The following is a 25,141-nucleotide window of genomic DNA, read 5'->3' as shown; positions in this document are numbered from 1 at the left end:
GTACAACATCGGACCTGGGGTAGTTGTGAAGAATGGACGGAGGTGATGGATGTCAAATGAATGTCCACCAGATGAAACGACCTGCATCGTGCAGTGCAATTCCGTGGGAAACGGCACAGCGTGCGCTACAGTCTCCGGGGATTGATGCAAGGGTTTGAGGCGCAAACAAAAAAAAAGTTATACTCTACTCAACCATTCCGTTTACATCGGTGCAACCCATCCGCTTGCCTTCATCGTCGGTGTACCGGATGCGTCGTTGTCCGGAACCACCGGACGTCGGTCGCAACATGAATGAGAGGGAGATGGAGAGCGAGATCAGCAGACAAAAGGATAACAATTGCACCAGCCAGGCAATGAACGCGTGCTGCTGCTGGTGCTGCTGCTGCATCGCGTCAGAAGTAGGTCAAACGCCGTCACCTACTCCCACGCAATCCGGGAGCACCCGGAGACGGTAACAGCATGGTTGAGCTAGTGCCCAAACCATCCCCGCCTAGTGCCTAGTGCCTGCTGATGCTGGTGATGGCGATGATGACATTCATCACGAAAGAAACGGGAACATAAACTCTCACGGTCCAGCTTTTACACACTTTGGCACACCGGTGCTTGGAGACGTCCACAAGTAGAACTGGCGGGGTAGCGCCACAGTATCAGGCAATAAACTTGTGCCCGTTGCCATACGCTCCTTTGAAGCTGGGAGTGTTCAGTGGAGCAAGTTATTTTTTTAAAGTTATTTTGTACAAATTCAACACCGTGCCAGTCTGGCTGGTGCTTAAGCTTGCAAGCGTAAGCAGTAGAACCTTTGCCAACCTGCTCTTTACACTGTCCCACTGCCACGACCGTTGAAAGTGGATTATAGTTGGATGAATATTTTATTGGCCGATTTCAGGGAGTGGTGTCGCTGCTGCTGTGGGCGTGCCGATGCCCGGGAAGGTGTGATAGAATGGCAAATTAACCCACGCTGACATTGTTTGTTACATAACCTTACTTCGAACGAAACTTTGCACGAGCGCCGCCGTCCTCCCAGCCTTTACATAACGCAGTTTCACAATAAAACGGAAGAATTTCCCAAACAAAATCACACACACACACACACACTTATAACACTCAGATACAGGCAAGCATATTGTTGGTGAGCGGAATGTGTCATCCATTTCAATTTCAAACTTTGCAAAAAAGCGGCCCACTTCGCAGGCAGCTTTTGGCACACGTTCAACCATAGTTCGGGCTGTAGGCACCTTTAAACACCTTTCGGCTTGCGAGGCGCCCCCACCGAAACCGGCGCTCTAATTGGTGCTCGTAATTGAATTTCATAAGGTATCTTTTGCCGTTTGTGCACACACACACATACCGATGGTCACATTTGGCACCGCATACATTTCCCGTACAGGCACACGGTGGTTTAAGGCTCTCCGGATGAGTCCAATTTGGAAGTGTTTCAAGCGCGCCGGCCAAGCTTCATGCAACAAGGTATGATGGGTTGGGGGTTTTCACTCGACCGTTCTGCAGAAAGCCTCGTACTATGACCATCTTCTAAAAGGGATCTGCTCAGGGTTTTGGTTAGGTGATGGTTTAATTCATTTATGGGACACACTCACCACTACACAGCGAAAGCTTCTACTCTGCCCAGGCAAGGGAAGAGGACCCGCTTAAAGATTATCAAAGCTTCCGTGTGCTTGAATGATTGTGTGGCTTTTATTGGGTTCATTGCGATACATTTCCAGAAGGGAAGAAGGGAGCAACCTGAAGCAATGGGGGGCAAATCTGTTCCGGAAACCTGGAAACATACTTTGTACATATTGCAGTAGTGGTAAACTCCGTCCCTGGTTCGCCAACTCTCTTTCAAGTTGATCGGCTTCCACCACGAAACCCGATGCCCTAATGCGATCACTTTACGGGCGGCTGACCTTTGCCAACTGGTTGCCCCAACCGTTTCTTCCGTCTCGAACCATCCTCCGATATATCGTCAATCTTCAGCTCAATATACTTCCACACCTTATCGAGCAGGCAGGCGAAAAGATCAACGAGAGAAGAGGTCCTTGCAGTGGAGCCGCACGTCGAAGATGTGCTTCAGCAGGCCACACAAGCTTTAATCATCCTTCTGCACAAGTCGACATGACCATCGGTATCCACAGCACATACGTCGTTGCTTACCCCGATCGATTGCAATCCTCCCTTTTTTTTAGCGAGCAGGAGCTTGCATTGGACAGTTCTGGTTGTTTCTCTCTATCTCTCTGTATCTCCCCCAGCTGACAGCTTGAGTTTTCAATCGTGTGTGTGTGTATGTGTCGTTATTATGCGAATACATATTTTTACCACCCCGCAATTGGAGCTGGTCGGAACGGGTGAGGGTAAAAACAACGGGGGAAACGCAAACCTCAACTACATGCACACAAGATTATCTCCTTAACCTACATTTTGCAGCCGTGCTGGCCAAGTGAGCAGCAGCAGCGCATGGCCTTGGTAAGAGTTGCTCATCCACCGGAGGGGACCGGAAGCGTGCCCACATTGGCCTTTCAAGTTGATACCGCTGCACCCTTTCATCCCTCCTTCCTGAGCAGCCCTAGCACTGTCTATTGATGTCGTTGATGATGTAACACAAAGTGGTTGCTCACACTCAAAATGACATTATGGATCACTGCTATTTTGCCGAGGTTTTTGTGCTGTTTTTCCAGTGAAACAGTGTGCTGCACTTTAAAGTGAGGGAAGAGTTTCTTCACGTTGATTTGGTTGCATTGTGGGAAGATACGGATGAGCATGTTTTAAGGATCACATTTCTCGGAACCGTTCAATTGCTCTTAATGACCTTTTTGCACTGTGTAAAGCTCCAGTATGCATCATGGCTTGCGGACTGTGGATGACACTGCTTTTCTGGTTTCATATTTATGAAGGTATTACATTTACAACAACAAAAAACTCTTGCTTGTGCGTGTATTCTATCGATAGGGACGCATCGCATAACACTGAATTTTAGCATCATTTGCAATTCCGTGCACGTTCCTTGGCGTGGTGCGAATGAACTAACTTTTATATACCACACGTTGCTGAAGCATCCCTCGGGAATGCAAGTTTTCCTCGATGTCACTCGTGGGAAGCCTGATTTTACACACACCAAACACCAAACCTTGTCGTAGCAGTGGGTGATGGTGTTTATCTTGCTTCGCGGGACACACTCCACATTGCGCTCGCTGAGCACACGCTTTGTCGCTCTCTCAAACGTCCTTCCGCAAGCGGGCAAAAGTTTCGCGCGTAATGCGAAAAAGGCACGTGTCAATATTTCCCTCCCCAGCCCGATGTATCCCCGAAAGTATGGCCACACATACTGATTGCATACATATGCCATGGTGGGAAGGTTAACAGTGTAAAGCATTGGCTGTGTTTGTTGTGCACAGCAACCGGGGCAAGTGCATCCCTTCCATGTCCCATGACACACACATGTTCCATAACACACACATTGAAATGATTTGTTGTGAAATTTTTCTTTCCACTTTTGGAGAGCACGGGAAAGAACTTTTCATTCGATTTCGAAAGCTTTTTATGCATACTTGTTTGTAGGCGAGCGAAAGAAAGTTTGTTTCTTCCGCTGGCATCGTAACACGATAACCTTTGCACTCGCGTAAAGTTGCGCCATGGAATGCGGAAGATATTTTTATGAATTTTGAAGCAATTTCTTGAAACTGTTGAAATGTACTTTGGTTAAAATTGTTCTTCTAAGTGTACTTTTAAGAGCATTTTTAAGCAATAAAATCGAGAAACTGCTGCGAGCAAGCGAAAGCTCCTGTTGCAATACAAATCAATTTCACTCGCATTACAAACAAAGGTAATGGTTACAACTTCTCGTTAACGTTGATTGCACAGTATTCCAGCCAAGAAAGTACACACCGACCAGAAGAAAATCAATCCACCCTCTCGCTCTGCCAATTGGACACTTTTCCTTCCGGAGGCAATTTTTGGCATTTTCGACCGACCGTCCGTGAATTTCGTGCACGTACAAACTTTTCCCTTCCGAACTTTCGTTTCGTTGGTGCTGGCTGGGCATGTGGGGCCGGTGCCCTTCAGCCAGTATGCATGGTGGCAAGTGTCGGTTAAATGCACGGAAATGAAGTGAAACTCGGGCAAAGAAATGGACGAGCAAGAAGGTTTGAGAAACTTTTTCCCCTCCTGTCAAAGCGTCTAAGCGAGCGAGTGGAAGTTCTTGTACGGTGAGCTTTTTTTCTCGCTCTTCGCACATTGCACATTTCCAACTGCTGTTTGCTCCCGGGAAGGCATCAAACAGCTCGGAACCTGCCCGCCCAAATGATTATCATGATTCAAGATGGAAGAAGCCCGCCGTGGTCTATGGACAGACAGATAGAGCCTCACGATTACTTCACGATTCGATTAGCGGGAAACAAAATCGAAGAGCATCATTGTCTGATTACGCTTTTTCGTAATAGGTGTGTGCGTCTGTCTATTGGTTTGCGCATTAATTTAGTTTTCCGCTACCAAAAACCGATGAGCTTGTTCACCTCCTTTCGCCAGAAATCAATTATAACTCCGAGCAAAGCAAAACCAAACGAAGCAAAGACTAATTTCCACCGAAATGTGGTTGTGTTTCTCTCTCCCACACTCAACCCGTTTACAATCGTAGCCGGCGTCGACAATTTTGGCCGCATGTTACATGTCCATTGTTACTGTCAGCCATCTCCCGTTTGACTCTGCCAAGCGATTTTCCTGTTTTGCCATTGTGCATGTACATTTAAACCAAAGCCAAAGCGAAACAATATGGTGGATTGTTCGTGTATAAGTCGTAGAGGTGCAGGGTGGACGAAAAGAGGCCTTCAGCTCAACCATGAGATGAGCTTTCCTTTGTCTGGACATCTTTTCTGAAGTTCTAACTAAACAAAACGGCTACACAATGGCGAACCACTTCACCATTCATCGTTGGGTTGGACTCGTCCCTCCTGCTGGTTCTCCTCAAAGCACAAGACACCAGACTGGCGGTAGACGGGAAAGGTTATGTGTGTGTTGTTGTTTTTTTATCTTTTCCGAATCCGGTAGACATCAGTCACTCCAGTCAGTCCACCAGTCAGTTAGGCAGCTTTTCGGTGCCACTCAGCGCTTGTCAGTACCCCATGCAGTCTACCCTCCTAACCTGTATAACGTTCACGGTGGCATACTCCATGCTGGTGGAACACTTTCCTGCTCCACGTGCACCAAGAAAGTGTCTGTGTGTGTGTGTGTGTGTGTGTGTGTGTGTGTGTGTGTGTAGTAAGCTTCTCCTCTCAAGGGAACAATCGTGGAAAGCGAAAAGAAATAGACAATGGCGTCAAGCGGGTTTTAGGGTACTTTTTAATCATTTTCCTTTTTGCCCGTACTAATAGCAAATAATAATTCATCCGGTACAAAAGTAATGATAATCCGCCCTTTTGAGTCACAATATAAAACGAAGTACAACAACCATCATTTGACAACTCACAAAAGTGCGGTAAAAATCGCTTAACTCAGCATTGATTCCCTTCACAAAAAGGCACGGGGCACGGGAAAAGGCACCCATGTGTTCATCCGCGTGCACGTTTCACGACCGTGGCGGGTCTTGCGAAAGCACTTTTCATGAGCCATTTTTATCGCCCAACAGTGAAGGGCACCATCCATCCATCCGAACCGCGATTTAGCACGTTTGCACCCTGGTCCAACAGACACACATACGAAACAAGTACTCGTTTCTCCCTAAACAACACGCTCTAAATACAAAATGCGTTCACGGTGAAACGTAGAAGACAGGGTTTTGCGCTGTCCCGTGCGCGTGTTTTCCCGTGTGTAGTGGCAGGGCCTCTTCCCTGCTCCCTAACAGTAGCAACGAGATTGGCACGCAAAAAGATAAGTCAAAGCGCACACCGCACCACACACCTTACGCCGTACCTTACCGCGTATAATTGCACGCGGTGTGTTGGCTGGGCGTACTGGGAGGGAAATTTAATCGCCTTCTTCTCCACCCCAGGAGGGAAATTTCGGCCACCGTTTTCAAATCCGCTTTCGCAAGCAGATGCCGACGGGGCACATCATGAGTGGATTGTTTTTTGAGACACTTTATGGAGGGGAGGGCGGCTCGTGGAGGGTAGGAGCAAAGCTAAGGGAAAAGGAAATTAATAAGATGATCTAAAGGAAATGCTGGGAGCGCTCGGTGCGGTTGGACCGTCGTCACAAGTCGCTTTGTGAAGGAGGGAGGCCATCGAATTGTTCGACCACAAAGAACCATGCATGAGCCAAAGCGAGACGGAATGATTTAAACCTGGCGTACCACCGGGCGGCGGGGTTCGCTTCGGACGGATGAATTGCAATGGTTGCAGCGTATTCGCAGCTTAATTACACCACGTCCGAACTGGCGTTTTAGTCTGGCACATTTTCCTTGAATTTTACGTTAGCGCCTTTTGCCACGGCCAACCACCACGACGGGGGAGGAAGGCGTATTCGGTCTGGGTATACGTTTTATAGGTGGCCGTTTAAAAAATAAAAAAACAGCACCTTTCCGTTAGGAAAACAATGCTTTCTTTTTGGCTTCAATGCATTTAATAGCCAATTCCGTAGCTTCCCGTGCACACGAGTAAAGGCGAGGATTGTTTGCTCGGAAATAAACACGCCATGACTCGGCAAATTGCTCTCGGCTGGGAGAGTAATTATTTGCAACGTATAAACCGTGCACCGGGACAAAAGCATCATGCATGATAATTCAATAGGATCAGTTTTGTTTTTCAATTACCCTACCAACTGTGTTTGCTTCCTTTGCCATCCTCACCTAACAGACGAACGTCTCGCGATGCTAATAGCTGGCAGATAAACATTAAATACAGACCACTTACTCCGAGGCGCGGACAAACCGTTTACGCTCATTCGATCGTTGATTTTTCTGCTCCCATTCCTGCGTCTGTATGGAAACGTTCGATAATCATCACAGCATGGATCCGGATCTTTTTCTCCACTCCACCGATTTGCATTCATCTTTTCGTACTGCCTCGTTGTCCGCTTGGTGGACGAAATGGAGCACGGTTGAGTTGGACGTTTTATTATATTTTTTGCATTTCTTTTTTGCCCTCCCGCCGGCAGCCAGAAGAAACCTAACGATTGCTTTACCAATTATGCGAACAAAAAGCTTCGAGCGACGGCTATCTCCCCCCCCCCTCCTTCCCCTGCATACCTTCTTTTCCTCTGTACAATTGTAAAGGAAAGGAAAATCATCGGGAGGGAAATTCCATCCCGAAGGTAAAAATAAAACACAGACACAGCCCCGCACGACACTCGACTTGCTGCTGCGGCTGTGTTTTTTCTTTCGAATCTGAGGCAAAGCAAATAAAATAATTGCGCTACCAAACGAAAACAGATCCACTCGCGCAAACAGAACTCGCCGAAGCCGAAACATCGATGACCTCTGCACAGAGCCGGGGACGGCGGGATGGTTTCGATAAAGCATCCCCCCAGCACACTACTGTGTAGCCGTTTGTGCGCCTTTCTTCCTTAACTCTCTGTGGGTTTAATTAACGAATCGCTTGTAAGTTTATTTTCCCAGTTGAAACTTATACTTGTTTATTGAAGTATCTTTGCCTCCCTCTAGTGCCCTTTTTTTCAACTCCTCGTTAGCTTGAAGTGCTTGAAACTTGTGGAACTGTGCAACGGGAAACTATTTCGAGTCAAAGCGAAACAGAGCACACAAACAACGAAGCAGCTCGGGCCCCAAACCGCTTGCAGTGAAACTATTTCTTGCTAAAAATAACATTCAAAATGGATGAAATTTTAAAAGGGGTTGTGAAAGAAGCCGAACCATGCTTCAACAGACTTGGGGGAAATTTCAAAGGCCAGCTTGTGATAGCATCACTTCTCCAGCTTAGTTTGACCGGTTGTAGTAGTGTAGTTGCTGTTTTAAATTGATGCATACCGTGCTGTATTAGAAGGCAGCTCAGCACTAACGGATGCTTTGGGATGAAATTCAAGATTCCTTGACTACCGAGAGAGAGAGAGCGAGAGAGCAAGCATCTCTGTGGGAAATGATCAAAACTTGATGTCCTGTACCACACCACCACCCGGAATGTTGTTTGAAGTTTAGCAGAACCGTAGGAACTCGGAAGTTTGCAGCTTCTCGACAGAGGTTAGAGGGTCTTCTTCTTTCTAATGCTCTGCAGCTCCAAGACGATGACCACGAACTAAGGTCCAACATGTCATGATCTATGGATGCCTCTACGGGTATGCCCTATCCCCTGGTCTCCGTTTCTCTGCCCTTAGCTCTTCGCAACGCTAGTCCTTCGTCAAAGTTTTACCCATTTCCTTCCACTGACCTGCTGCTGTGTAACCCTTTTCACTCTCCACTCCTTCACTTCCGCCACAGAGCACGAGCAGGCAGTTTGGCTTCGGCTGTGGCGTGTGCCATTACCGAGGCCGCATAATGCTGACGGTGCAGGAACAACAGCTTCTCGTACAGGCCCGTTTTTTTTTGGAAAATTGCCAATCATTTCTCATGACTAATAGGGTCGTCGCTCGTTACCAGCAAAGTACCGTGCGTGTGTGTGTGTATGTATGTGTCCCCTAGTGTGTTCGGTTTCGTGCTGCTGCAACACTGATATCGAAACCCATTTCGTTCCGTTTTTTTCCCGGTCTACACACATGCAGCTTCCACAGTGTGTGTGTGTGTCATTGGTGACTCCCTAACAGGGAAGGAACACGCCAAAAATACACGCTCCTACTCTCCAACGCACGCTGCTGCTGAATCACCCTTTTCGGTTCGCTTGTAATGATGATAAAATGTTTTCATTTCAAACTGATTCTTCCCGCCATGCGACCGATGCGAACCGGGCGCAGGGACGGCGGGTGAGCCGGGTGGGCACAATAATTGAAAGCACAGGAGACACAGGCAAAAGCTTTTTGAGTTATTGAATTATGGATTTGCCGTTTCAGGCGTGCCCGCCTTCGTGGCGGAGGAAGCAATATGGAGACTTTGCAACTCATCATCGAACGCGATTCGGCGTAGCGAAATTGTCTTGTTAAAATCCATCAGCCTAATGCATCAAACTCACTCCCGCTCCTCTCACGAGGCCACTCATTGCAACCACAAAAGGTCACAGTTCACACCGGTGAGGTAGAGCGCCGGTGCGATCGAAGCGTGGCATTCGCTCGTGGGAATAGAGATTGGCTTTTGCCGTTTGCAAAAATTCCCGTTCGGTTCCAGCCTCCAGCGCGCGAAGCAACACGGGCGAGTATGATGCCGGAAATTGGGAAAATTAAATTTCCCACGTACCGCGCATCCCGCACCGCAGAAGGGGCTTGCTGCCGAGTGCTGCATAATAAACAGGAAACGGGTCGCATACGTACGGCGTGTGTAGGTCATATGCAACCATGCAGCTGGGCTCCCAGCATTTAGTACGTCCTACAGCAGCCCTTTGCGGATATGATACTATGGAGGAAGAAGGGGTAGCAAATTAAGTTCAGGCAGTAATAATCTACATTCACTGGGGTTGCTCTGTTTCATGTCGTCCGGACGTCCGTGCGGACTGGTGGAAATCATTTCCGATTCCAGTCCAGTAATTAAGTATTATCATCGTACATATTTCATGAGCATATTATAATCATTCCCATTGCTGAGCGGTGTTGTAGAAGCTGCGATGTTGTCGCTCTGCTGTCGAAGAACGCTCAGAGCGTTCCTCCAAAGAGCGCAAGAACGTGCTCGCATCGCATCCTTTCCGTCCAGTTCATCTGGCACTCCTTACAAGCCATCCATCCGTCCACGCCTTTTCATCCGTTTCTTCCCGTTCACACGGCCGGTGCGAACGACTGACCTCCCAAGTTTTCGCAGGAAAAAGATGGATACTTCAGCAACAAAAATGTATCACCAAACAAACAAGCACCAACAGCCGCGGTGGAGAGTGCTAGCATGAAATTAAAAATTAAAACGTGCAGCGCCATCCATCTTTCGCTTGCAGCGCACTCCAACCAGCGTTTCAAACCGGAACCCGACAGTCGGACAGTGGCCGGAAATAGCTGGCTTATAGGGGCGGGAAAGCAGCAGCAGCAGCAGCAGCAGAGTAGTACGTGGAAAATTGACAGCTTACACAGAGCTGTAGAGCAGAGAGGCGAGTGCCGCCACGGAGCACGGAGCAGGAAAGTGGCACCATTTTAGGGTGGCAGCACAGGATGCAACAAATCACCGGACTGTGCGCACACACACGTATCCGTTGCAAAACGCATCCAGCCTCGCCACCGAGGGGCAACAAAATTAACACAAATGCAGGGGCACAACATGGTGCAAATTATGCCGTGCAAAAAGCATCGCCCTGAACGGAGGAATGGAGGGAAAATAAATAATCAAAAGTGAAAAGCTCCCCCAGCGTGTGACGTGTGTGCATGGTATCGTTTTCAGTTTTGTTTTGCAAACCCGAGAGTGTCTGCTACATGTATACAGGCCGGTGCGCCGGTTGATTAAAATGCAAAGAACCGTAGGAGGTAATGTTGACGGTGTGTGCTTTATACGTACGCAATGATTGAGTAAGGGGGGGGGGGGTTGGATGATGGGACGACTCATATGGTGTACACCGGAAAGCCAAACAAATGCATCATTTTAATCGTAAGCCACAAATGGAATGGCATTTTACTGAAGCGTGCTGTGAATAAATTCCTCATTTTGTTTGCCTGTGAAAGGAATGGAAAGAAGCTTTTGATTTGAGTTTAACAATCCTTGATTATGGAAAATGCATGTTTTATTAGCTAAAACATCAAAAATTTACTTTCGGTTGGTTGAATCTTTTAAAAGCTACAACAATGTTTAGTTCGTTTTCCATTTTATATCATAGCTTTCATGGCGAAAGAAGCTCTGCGAACGAAACAAGTTTATTAAAGGATTGGAAACGGTTCTTGGAACACAGCCCCCTCGGGTCCCCTGGGCGCTGGACAGTAAACATACACTGTAACCAAACAGAGCGTTGAAGTAATTTTAAAGCACTGCTCATAATAATGTCCAACAACGTTCTCCGCTCTTCTGTAGCAGTAACGGCAGCAGCGGCACATCCGGTTCGAAGGACCAACCCTTGCTGTGAGCTTCATGCTGTGTGTAAGACTACCGGCAAAATGCCGAAATGGCAAAATATCCTGCTTACGTGTGTGTGTGTGTGTGTTTGCATTCGTATAAAGAACTAAACACCGACAATCCTTACCGGAGAGGGAAACAGATGCTGACCCATGTGGATTCTTTTTTTATTATTATTCGTCTCCCTCTCCCTGCTAAAGATGCTGTGTAGTAGTGCTTGGAAACGTATTAAAGCTCTCGGTTCGGAGATGCTGCACCCGACAGCAGAAGCTAAAGATATGGTCCGTAAACAAGGCAATGCCTCGGCATGGCTTCGGGTGTTTCTTTTCATGCTGCAAAGAAGCATTGCCACCCATCCCAAGCAGCCCAAGCAGCCCAAGGTTGCTGACAATGTGATCATCCCTGCTCCTTACCAACGGGTGCAAATCCCTGGCGATGTGGGAGGTGTTGGTGTGCCGCGTTCAAGTGCCTGTAAAACACTCCAGTGCAACGACATCATTAGTTTTAATGCGGTTAAATGCAGCATATAAAGCAGCCAACACAATCCAGAGCCGTCCAGAGGTTGGTGCATTGTTTGGGGCGGTGGTGAGAGAAGGTGGTGGTGGTGCTTCCACTGCAACTGGTTCTGGTTTACGTAACCGGCGTAGAGGACGTGGTTGGTGCAGCAGTGCATCGAGTGGCTCTACGTCTTGTGGAAGTTGTGCCATTAACTGCAGCCACTACAACATCATCAATCAGAAAGGTGGTGGGAAAGAAACCAGAGCAGCAGCAAGAGTTGTGTCGTTGGATGAAGTTCATTTGCAAAGCAAGGTCGATGGGTTTTTTTTTAGTTTGTGTGTGTGTGTGGGGAGGGAGCAAGTAAAACCAGGCTAAATGAATAATCATTTGCACTACAATAAACACGATTATCGATCTGTCAGTACATCGTTGCAACATAATGTGGGGTTTTTTCTTCTTCCATAACAATGGCAATTAAGAGCATGACTGCAGTCTCTTACTAATACTCGATGCTATAAAAACAATTAAATCGACAGTTGAAATCAAGATCCTCAGCGCAAAGCAATTACACTTGCTATTATCTTCCACCAAAGAATACCCAAGCTCCTTTAAAGATCGCATCATAAAACCGCTCATCGTCGAAAATAAAGAGTCGCGTGCAGTAAGCCCTACACCATTTGCGGAGGAGTGAATGCGCTTACAGCACGATAGCAATCAAATCGAATCCTATTAGCCGTGTTTATTATGAAAAGGAAGCACGGGCAACGTGGAGAACGAGCGGGCACACGTGTATGGGTGTGATGTGGGAGCATCTTTGGCAATTAATTCGCTCCAATCCGACGGTTCGCGCTAGGGGCCACGAGCGTGTCTGAAGACGATTTGCAGCCCGTGCTGACGTCGGTTCTCAATTCCTTTGCTCTGGATGGTGTTGCATGATGATGCCTTCTTGCCATTAGACTTACCCTCCCGAGGCGATGTTTGTGTGGACGATAAGCATGTTTATTGAACCGAATCGCAAAAGCTCGAAAGCTTGCCCGTTTCGATTGCACGGCATGGTGATTGTTTTGCTTTCACTTCGGGGCGCAAAGCACACCAACCACTTGTGCGGTGAGCGAGTGATTGGTGCTGTCGTCGCCTTGTGCACAACTGGTAGACGGGGTGGAATCGAGTCCCCACTTGACCTGATTATTGTCGTCGCGCGTAAGCTCAAGCTATTAGAGAGTGCGAAAGGGGTTTAGAGACTTAGTTGGGATTAGCGTAGACGGAGGGCAGGAACTGAACTGGCACGGCGAAAGACACGAAATGCAATGTAATGCGGTTATTCTAAGCTGATGTGTCGTGTTTGCCCATAATGTGGAAGAAATCTCATTACACTGCAACCACTTGCTTATCTAGCAGTACAGCTAGTCTCTATCACAAAGCGCTCCATTTTCCAAATTGATTCGTCTCAACTTGATCCAGTTTAAATATTTTATCCCGCTTAAAATAAACTCAATTGACACGAGCACTCCGGCAGATGGCAGAAGACGTCGCTCGAAGGAATCATTACGCTTTGCTGCAATTAGCGGGTCCATTTTTAGCACCCTGTCACCTGAGCCTGAGCCGATGAACACATTACTTGCAACGAGCAGCTGCTTCGTGTCCGCCACCGTAATCGATAATTTATTATCGCTTTCCAATGAATGGCGGTCGCTTGCCCAGGGGGAGCCCGCGTTTGCAGCTCTGGCAAAACATTAGCGAGGCGAACAACGTTGCCGAGTGTTTACAAACCCCCTGCACTTGTCGTGCGGTGGTCTTTGCACGGCTCACGGGTTCGTCTTCACTTACTTTTCCATCAATTCACCGTTCGCTCAGAGGAAAGAGGGAAGCTTTCGCTAAGTTTTGTAGCTGAACAGCTATTAATAATAATGAAGAAAAGTTTTAAGCTCCCGCACGGCCGTAATAGCTCGCGGGGCGGAGGACAGCTGGCGAAGCACAGAAACAATGCAAAACACTCCAAAGAGTGGAAGAGCAAAGAAAGCACACAGCGGAACGGGTTGAAAAGCTCGCAAGTTTATCCACTTACACAGTGCACCTCCCCTCGGCTGCACAAGAAAAGGGTGCTTCGGTTGGAAGAAATGCTATTTGCTTTACAGTTTGTGCTTCCACCGCCCAAACCGGTACGCGGCCGCTCGGACACTCGGCCACACTCGAAATAAGCTGCTTACAGTGGCGGAGTAGATGGCGAATCATCATCATCATCATCATCACTCGAGCGCTCATTTCCATTATACATCATGCCGCGGATGGATCTTGCCAAAACCCCGTTCGCTCCACTTCGCCGGCCATAAAGCTCCCTCCCAGCAAAAGGGGTCGGAGGAAACTTTGAATAAATTTTAAATTTTCTGATCTGAGTTAATAGACTTGAACGGTCGCGCGACTCGGGTGAGTTATGGGTGAACCGAGCCGATGAATGATTGGAGTCAGCGGGAAGAAGAAGAAGAAGAAGAAGTGTACGTCCGACGAGACGCTGAACGAGACGGAAAGTTCGAACGGAGTTTGGATTGTGTTTCAAATTGAAAAACTGCCAACTAACAACGGCGCTGAGGTGGTTGATTATCATATTTTCTAGCAAACAATCAACGACGGCCACGGGACAGTTCGGCTAATTCGTTCCCGACTCCCCGTCACCTGGGTAAACGTACAAATTTTGCCCGGACGGTGAAAAGTCACAGAAAGTAAACCGTTTCTCTTTCCAATTTCCTTCCCCTTTTGTACTGAACCGCCCAGTGACTTCCGGTACCACGGGGATACCGGATACTGGTGTGCTGTATTAAACCACAACCCGCAATGGAGACGCCCAGTGGCGTGTAGAATTTCGTGCGAAATGGCCCCTGCTAATTAATTGTTACTCCCCCCCTCCCCCCCCACCGAACGCTTGTACTGTGACCGGATCGATCATTCATCGGAAAAGGCAGACGAAACGGAAGAAGTGAAATTTGTCTGTGAAAATAGAGTTTAAGAAAAAATAAAATTAAATCCCTTTTTCCTGTTTGCTGAATTACGTCGAAAAGAAGTTAAATTACTTACGAGTTTAGTAATTCGACTTAAAATCTTTCGTTTTCACGGAACTGATAGTTGCTTGCTCTTTGGGAAGAAAGTGCAAAAAGAAAGTCATCACTAATGGACCAGCTTAGAGTGAGCTTCCGATACGGTCCAGCAGGATTTTTTGGCATACATTTGCATAAGTTAGGAACATGGCCCAAAGAAAAGAGAGAGAGAGAGCTAAAAAGTAATTTTATGCACGGTCCCTTTTAACCATTTCGGTGCACCCGTTCAGAATTCTACGAAATTGGTGAGAAAGATAAACTTAACTAGCCTGATTGGTGGTGTTTGTGTGTGTACGTGTAAGGTAAAATGCTAATTCCAATCCTACCCAACACAGCAGCACACCATTAACTTCAGGTAGACCAGCATCATACCTTATTGAGTGGGCACGCACTCCCCGGTTATCTGTTGCTTGACGATCTTTCACGCTGCTTCCTTCCTTCCCCGAGTCGAAACGACCTACCGGTTCAATTGTTTGGCCGTAATCAATCAAGCGTTTCAGATCTAAATCTCATCATCGTCGACTGCCCTTCTCCCTAGTGCACGATCGTTCACTACACAGCAGGGACAGTGGTTGTTGCAACAGTGTCCACTTTCAGTATCTCTTCTCCAAACAAACATCCGAGCTGTACCCCCGGACCCTGTTGACGAATATTTATTCAATGTCATGCCCGTAATGACTTTGGGAGTACAAATTGTTTACACAGTGCAAGAAAACAGGGGGAGGAAGTTTGTGCAATCTTCGCTGCTGACTTCAATTTGTTACACTGCTGCGCTTCATCCATCATTTTAGCCGGTTTATACCCGGTTGAAAATGCCAATCGATAAACTAATCATCATTTGTAGAATAATTTAAGAAGACAGAAATCAATAAAGGTCAACTGTGAGATAATTTTATGTGGAACTTTTACTAAAATACTGCTTTTCCTTATCTCCTCCCCCGCAGGTCTACCACACGCTATGCCGACCTTGAGAAGCCGAAAAAGAAAAAGACACTCAGTTCGACGAGTTTAGTTTCGATACCCAACACAATAAAGTTAAGCATGTTAAATAGCGGTTTGCTGTCACTAGGTAAGTGTGATGTCTGGTTCTTTATTCCACTATATTTTACTCCAGTTTTTCCTCTCCCTCACTACGCACTACGTCCCTTTTGCGCGTTCCATTATTCTCGTTTAATGACCGTTCAAAAGCGGCACAGATAATGTAATAAAACCACTCAGTTCGTTGTGTAAAAAAAAGAGAAACCAACGAGGGTTTAGTCCGGTCAAAGCAGTTGAGATTAACAAAAAGCTTCCCAGTGGTTGCTGCTTCTCAAGTAATCTCTATCCAATTAATAACGCTCTTCCCGGCTGTTGCTGCTCTCGCTGAAGAGCAGACGCGGGCGCGCGCTCAAGTAGTCCTTCCTAGTAAAAGTAGCAAATGATAGTTGAACGCACAAAAAGGGATATATAATCACCACTCTTAGCGTCTCTTACATTAACGATGCCATTCTTGAAGGCTCGCAGTTGGAAAGCGCGAGTGAAGCGAATGGCAAAAAGGAGTGTGCTGTATGCAAGTTTGCTGCAAGTGTGCCCCGTGGAAGAGTCGCTTGGTAATTTAATTTCTTCACTTCACGTATTTTAATTCTCTATCTGCATCTTGTTTCTTCCATTACTTATAGATAAAGTAAAACTGTCAGCACGAGGTAAGCGCTCCCTGAATATGTCTCTTTTTTATCTTTAACTGTTCTCAACAGCAAGACATTGATACTCTCTTTCTCACATACTTCCCTCCCCAAACCGATGGGTATTTTGACGTGTTTGTGTTCATTCTACCTTCCTCCCTCCGCGCAGATGAGAAAAACCCACTATCGCAGACGATGCCCGACAAACCGACCGAACTGCGACACTTTGCGAAGCTGTGCGAGCAGCGGCGCAAGTTCCCGATACTGTACAAGCTCGAATTCCAGACGGCTGTGAAGGTTGAAACCAACTCGTGCAAGCACGCCCTGCGCAAAGCCAATGCACTCAAGAACCAGAACCCCAAATGCATTCCATACGATTACAATAGGGTCGTTTTAGACAAGTACGACAACACACCGGACTCGGACTACATCAATGCGTCGTACGTGGATGTAAGCAAACTGCTGGCACTGGCACTTTCGCTTCGTTTCCGACATAATCGTTTATGTGTGTGTGTTTTCTTTCTTTCCCCTTCTCTCTCTCTCCCCCACAGAGTTTACTTAAGCCAAACGCGTATATCGTAACGCAGGGACCAACGGAGGACACGGTGCTAGATTTTTGGCGCATGGTTTGGCAAGAGAACTGTAGCTGTATTGTGATGCTAACGAAGACGTTCGACTTTACGAAGGTAGGTGTGTGGCGTGCTGGCCCAATTTGCTGTATGCTAATGTTCCCCCCCCCCCCTCCTAAATCACCACTCCTACCTTAAACGGCTCCTGCCGCTCTTATCTTGCCTCCCGTGCATACGTCATCACAGTCTGCTGCAAAACCATAAACGTGACACCTTATCGTCTCTGCAGAACACAGACAAACCTGTCCGAGATTTAGTTTCACCACACACACAAACACACCCAAACCGGACCCTCTTTGTACGATTTTATGGCGGCAGGATTTAACCAAAAGCAAGGAAGGAATAAAGTTAATTCGATAAATTTACACCACCACCACCGTCAGCAGCAGCAGTAGCAGCAGCGGGAGCGATTCGCGGGAAATGGTTTTTCGCTTAAGCAAATGGTGCTGCCTAGCAGCGCCAACTTTTAAATTGCAATCCATCGTCAATCATATCGTGGATTTAGAAAATGGTTCGCAAGAACTCTTCGCCACCGTGTGGCCGGAGGAGTCGTGCGCTGTTCATTGTTCGGAACGCGCACATTGGAATCGGAACGCGTTTTTACATGTTTCGTATGCTGCAGCATCGACCAACCGACCGACCGGACCCGACCGACCGGGTTTCTCCGTCGCTTTTGGCGTTCAAGCTTTTGTCTTTGTTTCTTTTTCGGACGTGCTTTTACATCAACTTCATTCGCGCTCCCTCTCTCTCTAGGGGAAAGGTAGAACGCTGCGAAGAAAATTGTGAAAATTCATTCAGCGGCTGAGAAAATATTTCCCTCCCACTGCCGGCGTGGCGTATAAACCGATTTGCCGAATGTGTATTTTATGTGCGCAAATCGTTCTCGGGGGCTTTCTTTTTTTTTGTTTTATTTTCCACTGCCATCGCACTCCCTCTCCCCTTTCGATTCTGGTAGAAATGATGGGAAAAGCATAAATTCCACACCAAATGAAAAACGGCCAGCCATAAGGCTGGATCAACCCACCAAAAAGCTTATGCTGTTACGCGCTTCACCGAACGCGCGGTCCACCCGTCCAACCTCCCATCCCCGAGGCCCCCAACTCTTCCCAGGCTATTATTTTATGTCTCGAGACATTCCTTTTCCATTACCGAGTGTCATCCGGGCGGATCAAACGGTGTTGCGGTGTTGCCTTTACGCTTTTTCTATTTTTTTCCCACCGAAGTCTATCGCCTATCGCCGCGGCCGCTGCCGTGTGAAATTGTGATTCGAAAGGAATTTAAACATTCCGTTTTGTGTGTGCGAGGAGGTGGATGTGGTTTCGGGTTGATGTGTGCCCACTGCTCGTTAAGCAATCGATGGCAAACAAAATAGCTCCGAGAGAGAGAGAGAGAAAGAGTGAAAAAGCAGGAAGCACCTTTGCGAAACGAGCCCGTTGAAGGCATAAGCCGCCACATCATGATTGAGCTGATTTAGCGAAAATGCTAACATGGCATCCTTTGCTAAGCTTGAAAAGTATTACAAAGGAGCAAATCTGGCACAAATAGAGGCGAACAAACCAGCGCACAAGGCGCAGCACATTGATTGATAATAAGACAGCAAGCTTCGATAAAGGGAAAGAAGAACGTTGATCTATTTATGGCCGTGGTTTTTTAGCTCCCGAGTTCCCGACCAACTCTCACCACAAAAGCAGTAACTGCCTCGCCGTAATCAACTTTTCACTCAAACACTTTCACCCATCATTAATTCCAGCTGCCTGCTCTCTCTCTCTCTCTCTCTTTTCTTTTATATTTCCTTTCTCTCTCTTTTTGTCTCTTTATCTACCTTTCAACCTTCCCTTTAAACGAATCCCACACTAATGCAATTGTTGTGTAAATTAATGTATTCATCTTCATCTATTTGTACTTCCTCGAGTTCGAAAATCGGCTTTTTCTCCATCGATCCCCATCGTTCACACTTTTCCGGGAGCAAATGGCCCAAATAGCGTGCAGATGCTGGTGCTGGTAACAGTGAATGGCCACCGAACAAGTGCCTACTTTTATTTACTGATAAAACTCACCCAACACCTCCCCAGTTTTCCCTCACTCCCCGAAAGGCTAAGTTAAAAGCTCTGTGTGCTTGAAAAGGCGAAGCAGGCGACGAACCGGCATTCTGATTGTCTTTCGCTCGCCACGCAAACACAACTTCCTCGGCAAAAGGGCCAAAGTTTCCATTCAATTTCCATTAAATCTACCATAATTCTGGCGCTGCAACTGCTGCGCGTCTCTGTGGTGAACAGTTTTGTCATTCGCCAGCAAACGCAGTTTGGTGGACTACATTTTTTAGTTTACTTTCATGGTTTTGCTTTCCAGGTTTTATTGCCCACTTGTCGTTTTTCTACGTTTACATTTATGTTTAACTTTTTTTGTTTTTGGGACTGTTTATTCTCTCCATTACTGCGTTTCTTCCGTTGGCTGTGTTTGCGTGTGTATTTTAACTTTAAACGCGCTTTCTATTTCCGGGTGTTCCTTGCTCCATTCCGTGACTGGACACTATTTGCTGTTGAGCGGGGCAAACTGCACGAGAGAGTTTGATTAGTTGCAGTTAGAGGTTGTTTTCCCTCCCCTCGCTATCAGCAGCTCCCCTTTCATGCTCTTTTGTGAGCACTTTTTTGTTTTTGTTTGCTTTATGACAAACTCCATTAAATGAGTTGCATGACTATCCCGTTGGCGTAAGCTTTATCTTTCGCGCCGCGTCTGCTGCTGTCGTGGACTGCTGGGTCGTTCGGCTAACGAGCTTCATCAGAATCGCCCCGTAATCATCGTTGTAATCAATGTTCAAACTTTTCCCCTCTCCCTTTCCTCACATGCTCACACTTACTCACATTATTTTGTGCTTAGAGTGTGCTCGTGTGTGTGCTTGTGCAGGCTAATACAAGTTTGGCGTGGCAAAAGTGGCCAAAGTAAGGCTCACGCGCTAAACCACCGATCGAAAAATCGACAGAATGTAGGGCGATAAATACGATATCTTTGTAGGGAAAAAAATAAACATTACGAGAGGCGTTGCATGATAAACATAATTGTTGTAAACCATAATTAACGTGTTTTCTCTTCTTTCCACTTTCCACTCATTTCTTTAGGTTATGTGTGTTCAGTACTGGCCACCGAACAAGGAGAAGGAGGAAATCTACGGCGACATGCACATCACGATACAGTCCGAGGAGGAGCTAGCCAATTTTCACATAAGAACGTTTAGGCTGTTTAAACTCAATAAAGATAACGTAAGTAAAGTACAGCGGGCTGGTGCTGGCACATGGCATGTTAATTAATGTAAAACAAAGTGAAATATTAGCAGGAAAAAAGGAATTATTCCAGTCTGGTTAATACTTAAAAGGGCATTTTTACCCTCCCAAAAAGCACCATCTCGTCCACACCGGACCTTCACGGTTCGTGGAGTAACTTGCAAAGAAGACAAACACATACACACGGATGGAGCTCCATCCTTTGTGGTCTTGACATGCGACGCAACGACGCGATGACACATTTAAGCAGCACATGTTTCGTGTTCTTTTGTGCCCCCTGTTTTCCCGAGCATTTCCGTCATTGCAAGCATCCCTCCTGCTGCATAAGTAAACTTCTCGTACACGTGTTCCAAAGCGCCCGGTACACCATCACATGCCGACACAAACCGACGCTGCACGTGGCTGTTTAGCTGTGTGCCTGTGTGTGCCTGTGTGGTGCACATTTTATTTTACACGTTTCGCTCATTAACTGTGAGATGAATGGGACAATTACACTAAGCAATGTTTACTTTCTACTTCTGGTACCGGTAGTGCCTGGAATCCCCTCTCTCTCTTTCTCTGATGATGCCACTTTCCTCTCTCCGTACCTGGGGAAAATGTGCATTTTTCCTAGCGTGTATCGGTCCCCTCTCTATCCGGCACACTCCTCTGTTAGCACACGTCCTCAGTAAAGACGTCCCCAGCTCACACTGGAATGTTGTGCGCCTTTGCGGCCCGAAGCGTTTTACTCTTTACACACTGTTTCGTTCCGTTCCTTTCTTCTCTATCCCCACCGACAGGTAGTTTCCGAGGAGCGATTTTTACTACAGTTTCACTACACCGAATGGCATTCACATACCTGCCCTTTTTCCAATGCAATTCTCGAGTTCCGCCGGCGGGTGCGCGCCGTCGTGGGGACAATCATCAAAGCGAACAGCCGGATCGGTCCGATGCTGGTGCACTGCAAGTAAGTGGCGGGCGCAGTGAATTGAAACGTTGCTAGAAAGGGGTTAACGTTCGCTTGTAACAATTTAAATTGTTATGAAAAGGGAATTCAAACTGTTTCAATTAACATTCAAAAGACAAGACATTGGCCGAACAGGATGGTTCGCATAAACATATTTCCTTTTTTGTTTCTCATTACATCTCTCTCTCCCAACCCAGTGACGGTGGTGGCCGATCGGGCGTATACCTGGCCATCGATGCCAACATGGAGCTGGCCGAGGAGGAGGACTCGTTTCACGTGTTCGGCTATCTGAAGAAGCTACGCCAGTCGCGGAAAGGCCTTATAGAGAACGTGGTAAGTTGCAAACTCGCTGCTGCTGCTGCTGTTCTGCATTATTATGCATTCGCTACACAAATCACCCCGAAGGGCTGTCCCGTGTCCGCCATAGCTCATCTAAATAGCAAAAAGGATCGTTGTGGACGAAGAATGTTTCCCCGCACAAGGAAAAGCATAGCTCAGCGTATGCAAATGAAAGCTGCTGCACCTTAATGTCCATACTTCGATGCTTCGATGGGCTTGCATTTCGCCAAACCAAGCGCTGCATCCGGCGCATCCATCCATTCCCTTCGTTCTCAAAACAAATCAATTTAATTTTACTTCCGTTTGACATTCCAATATTTGACCTCATCACCGCCCCTCCTTCTTTGTAGCCTTCTTTGTAACATTTCCCAGCAACTGCTGCTGCTACTTCTGCTGGCGCTGTTTAAATATTTCATTTATCACTTTTTCGCTCGATTGCGCCCGCGTTGCTCGGTGATGGGGTGTTTCAACAATTCAATTACTCTGTCGCAACAGTCGCATTCTACTCGACTTTTTTCCCCCCCGTCCCCGGGGTGTATGGCCTTCTCTATTTTGCTCTGTGCTGCGGTGAGGATTGCGCTTTACTATTACTGAAATGTATTCCGCACGCTTCCGCGCAATAACCCGTCCACAGCTTGCGGACCAGTAATGGTATTGCTCTCTTCCGCTCCGTTAGACTGCGGCTTGACATTCATTTCGAGAATTGATTGAAAGCGCAGTTTCGATGAATGATCAATGGGATAGGAGCAAAAAAAGAGGGGGAGATTTCAAAAATGGAGCTCTTCTGCTACGGTTGTTGGGGTAAATTGATGAGATCGGTGAATTAATATGACTTTTATTGCGCTCCCGGAATCGTAAAGTACTGCAGAGCTTCATTCGCACTAAGTGTCATTAAGGTTAAATTAAATTAATATGGATCTATTTTTGCGAAATACTGTTTTGCTCGGGATAAAATTGGTATTTTGTTGAATTTGCTTCGCATACAAATGGGGTTTTCCTCTCCATCGACGGAAGCGTAGCATTTATTTAAATAAGTTCCATTTTAAACACACTCTACACCAAAACACCATTCCACACACACGCACACTGTTCGTACCTTCCTAAACACTCCCCAGCGGTCGATAACGTTTTTACACTTTCGTTCACGCCTTCTCACCCACCAAATACCTTCCCATTTACGGACACAGGACCAATACAAATTCGTATACGACACGCTGGAGGAGTTCATTATCTGCGGCAATTCGTGGTTTCCGGTGAAGGAGCTGTCGCAGCGGCTGAAGGAGAAAAGCCTCAAGGATCCGCTCACCAAGATGAACTCGTACCAGCGCGAGTATGCCCAGATCTGCAAGCAGACGCCCCGCTTCACCATCGGCGACTGTGCCGGCGGCCACCGGGGCGACAATCGGGAGAAGAACCGCGACGTCCTCTGCGTACCACGTGAGTTAGCAGTGGGTGGGAAGGGGAAGCGCAGGTGCTACCGTGGCTGGCGTTTGGGCTTAACACAAAAGCTTCATTCAATTATCAGCACTGTCGACACACACAGGCGCTGTGTTGTAACAGTCGTATGGTGCGCGTAATGCTAATGATTTTCTTGTTTCTTCTTTCGTTCTTTCGCTCCCCGTGGTGGTTCCGGTTCCGGCGGGCGCTACGCTCTCTGTACCTAAAACGGGATGGTAAAAAAAACAAATGGAATATAAAAACTGACTCACCACCGACACCTGCCACAGCTGATAACTTCCGTCCTTACCTTAGCTCGTTTCAGGGAAATTCATTTACCGACTACATTAACGCCGTGTTCGTTGACGTAAGTACACCTCACCTTTGTTTGCCACGTTGGGTTGGGAAGATGGGGACGCCCAAATATATTATCATACATTTGTGTTCGTTTGCCTCTCGCGCCACACTACAGGGCTACACGAAACCGCGCGAGTACATCGTCACGGAATGGCCGCTCCAGAAGACGTGCGGTGAATTCTGGTCCCTCGTTTACGATCACGAATGTGCCGCCGTCGTCGTGCTCTGCCAGCCACCTCACAATTCGGTAAGGAAGCGTCACCCTCGGCTGTCACTGGGGGAACTTTATTCTTACCGAATGCTTCTTCTCTTTTTCTCCCCTCCCCCCTCAGCAACAATATCCTGCCTTCTGGCCCGAGGGTCGTCACTCGAAAAAGTACGGACCGGTGTTCACGATCGATCACATCTCGCACCAGCACTATTCCAACATCAAGTCGTGGATCTTCCGGATCAACAAGAAGGTCATCTCGCTCACCGAGCTGATGGCGGGCGTGAAGGCACCGCCGAGAACGGTGCAACTCTTCCAGCTCACCTGCTGGCCGATGGGCCACAAGGTACGATTGCCCACTATCCCACAAAAGACACACACACACACAAAGCTCGAACAGATAATAATCAAACCATTTCTGGGACATTGCATTCATTCGTGCAGGTACCGACGTCGACCAACTCGCTGGTCGAGCTGATGAATATGGTCGAACGATGGAGGCAAAAAACGGACTACGGTCCCGTCTGCGTGGTGTCACCGTAAGTACAGAAAAAAATCGTCCCCCCAGTTCAATTAGAACCACCCACTCGCAACCCCTCCCGCTCACCGATAGCAACATTGTGTGCGAGGTCAGAATTTTCTCTTTTTGTTATGCTCCTCCTCCTCCTCCTGCTCTCTGGAATCGGTTTTTAATTAAAACCCTTTGGTGCTTTAAACTTTGCTTCCCAACTAAACAATGGACGGGGGTTTTGCACAAAACTATCGTTTTTGTCGTTCGGTTTTTTATTTCCCTGAATAGTATTCAGGTGCGCCATACAAACGAGGGGGACAAGAAAGAATGGAAGAGAAATGGTCGAGAGCCGAATTAATTGAAATCGATTGTATGCCGGTTCGGACTGTGTGGAACCAATCGATGACTTTGAATTTCCATTACTATGGGGCTTCAATTATTGCAGTGGTTAATAGGGAAATTAATTCAAACATTTGCAAGTAACGTCATTTGCTGTAGGCGTGATGCGATCATAATAATTAAGCTTTTAATAATCCTCTTTCCTTCCAGCGATGGTCGCAGCCGGGCCGGTGTGTACTGTGCCGCCAACGCCTGCATAGAGCAGGTCATCCAGCACGGCGAGGTGGACGTGTTTCAGGCTGTCAAAACTGTGCGAAGGCATCGGCCGCAACTCGTAGACAATATGGTAAATGGAGGAGCACACCCAACATTAAGCAATGCATTTTTGAACAACTTTTACCTTTTTCACTTGACAGACTGAATACAAGTACTGCTACGACCTGGTGCTGCACTACGTGTTGCACTATTTGAATAAAGACTTGAAAGAAAAGAAGTGAGAAAGCGATTTACACGATGATCTGTGGTGAGTACAACCGATGAGACTGAATGTTCCAGCCCATCTCCTCAGTGCTTAATGCTTTCCCTTCTACCACCCCACTGCAGGTTTATTGAATTTGGACGAGGGAAAAGCATCCCGCTTACGCCCGAGTACTCAAATTCCGAACTCTCCAAAGAACTATCGAACGCAGGTCGTGTAATCGTGGAAAAGAACATCAGAAAGCTACAGAAGGGAGAGTCGTACGATCACTGTCAATCGTTTGACGACAAAAAGTTTGTAATCGACAAGAACGGACGCATTTGTGAGCGC

The 25,141-nt window shown here is 47.1% G+C and overlaps 1 protein-coding gene across 12 annotated transcripts in view; it reads left to right on the top strand.

Annotated features, from left to right (window-relative positions):
* Positions 1–25,076, top strand: part of LOC1277872 (receptor-type tyrosine-protein phosphatase kappa) — an 83,413-nt gene extending 58,337 nt beyond the window's left edge. For all 12 annotated transcript variants that reach the window (XM_061661654.1, XM_061661652.1, XM_061661651.1 and 9 more), the window contains 15 exons: positions 15,573–15,697; positions 16,287–16,310; positions 16,459–16,739; positions 16,841–16,975; positions 20,035–20,175; positions 20,976–21,142; positions 21,340–21,475; positions 22,669–22,918; positions 23,209–23,285; positions 23,391–23,522; positions 23,608–23,829; positions 23,928–24,022; positions 24,544–24,679; positions 24,750–24,856; positions 24,937–25,076. In XM_061661654.1, coding sequence (XP_061517638.1) covers positions 15,573–15,697; positions 16,287–16,310; positions 16,459–16,739; positions 16,841–16,975; positions 20,035–20,175; positions 20,976–21,142; positions 21,340–21,475; positions 22,669–22,918; positions 23,209–23,285; positions 23,391–23,522; positions 23,608–23,829; positions 23,928–24,022; positions 24,544–24,679; positions 24,750–24,830 — 2,002 coding nt within the window. In that variant the 3' untranslated portion in view covers positions 24,831–24,856; positions 24,937–25,076. The remainder of the gene's footprint in view (positions 1–15,572; positions 15,698–16,286; positions 16,311–16,458; positions 16,740–16,840; positions 16,976–20,034; positions 20,176–20,975; positions 21,143–21,339; positions 21,476–22,668; positions 22,919–23,208; positions 23,286–23,390; positions 23,523–23,607; positions 23,830–23,927; positions 24,023–24,543; positions 24,680–24,749; positions 24,857–24,936) is intronic.
* The last annotated feature ends 65 nt before the right edge of the window (positions 25,077–25,141 follow it).

This window comes from Anopheles gambiae, chromosome 3, assembly GCF_943734735.2.
Source record: "Anopheles gambiae chromosome 3, idAnoGambNW_F1_1, whole genome shotgun sequence".
In the NCBI taxonomy this organism is placed as follows: Eukaryota; Metazoa; Arthropoda; class Insecta; order Diptera; family Culicidae; genus Anopheles; species Anopheles gambiae.
This window is presented reverse-complemented; position numbering and strand designations above follow the sequence as displayed.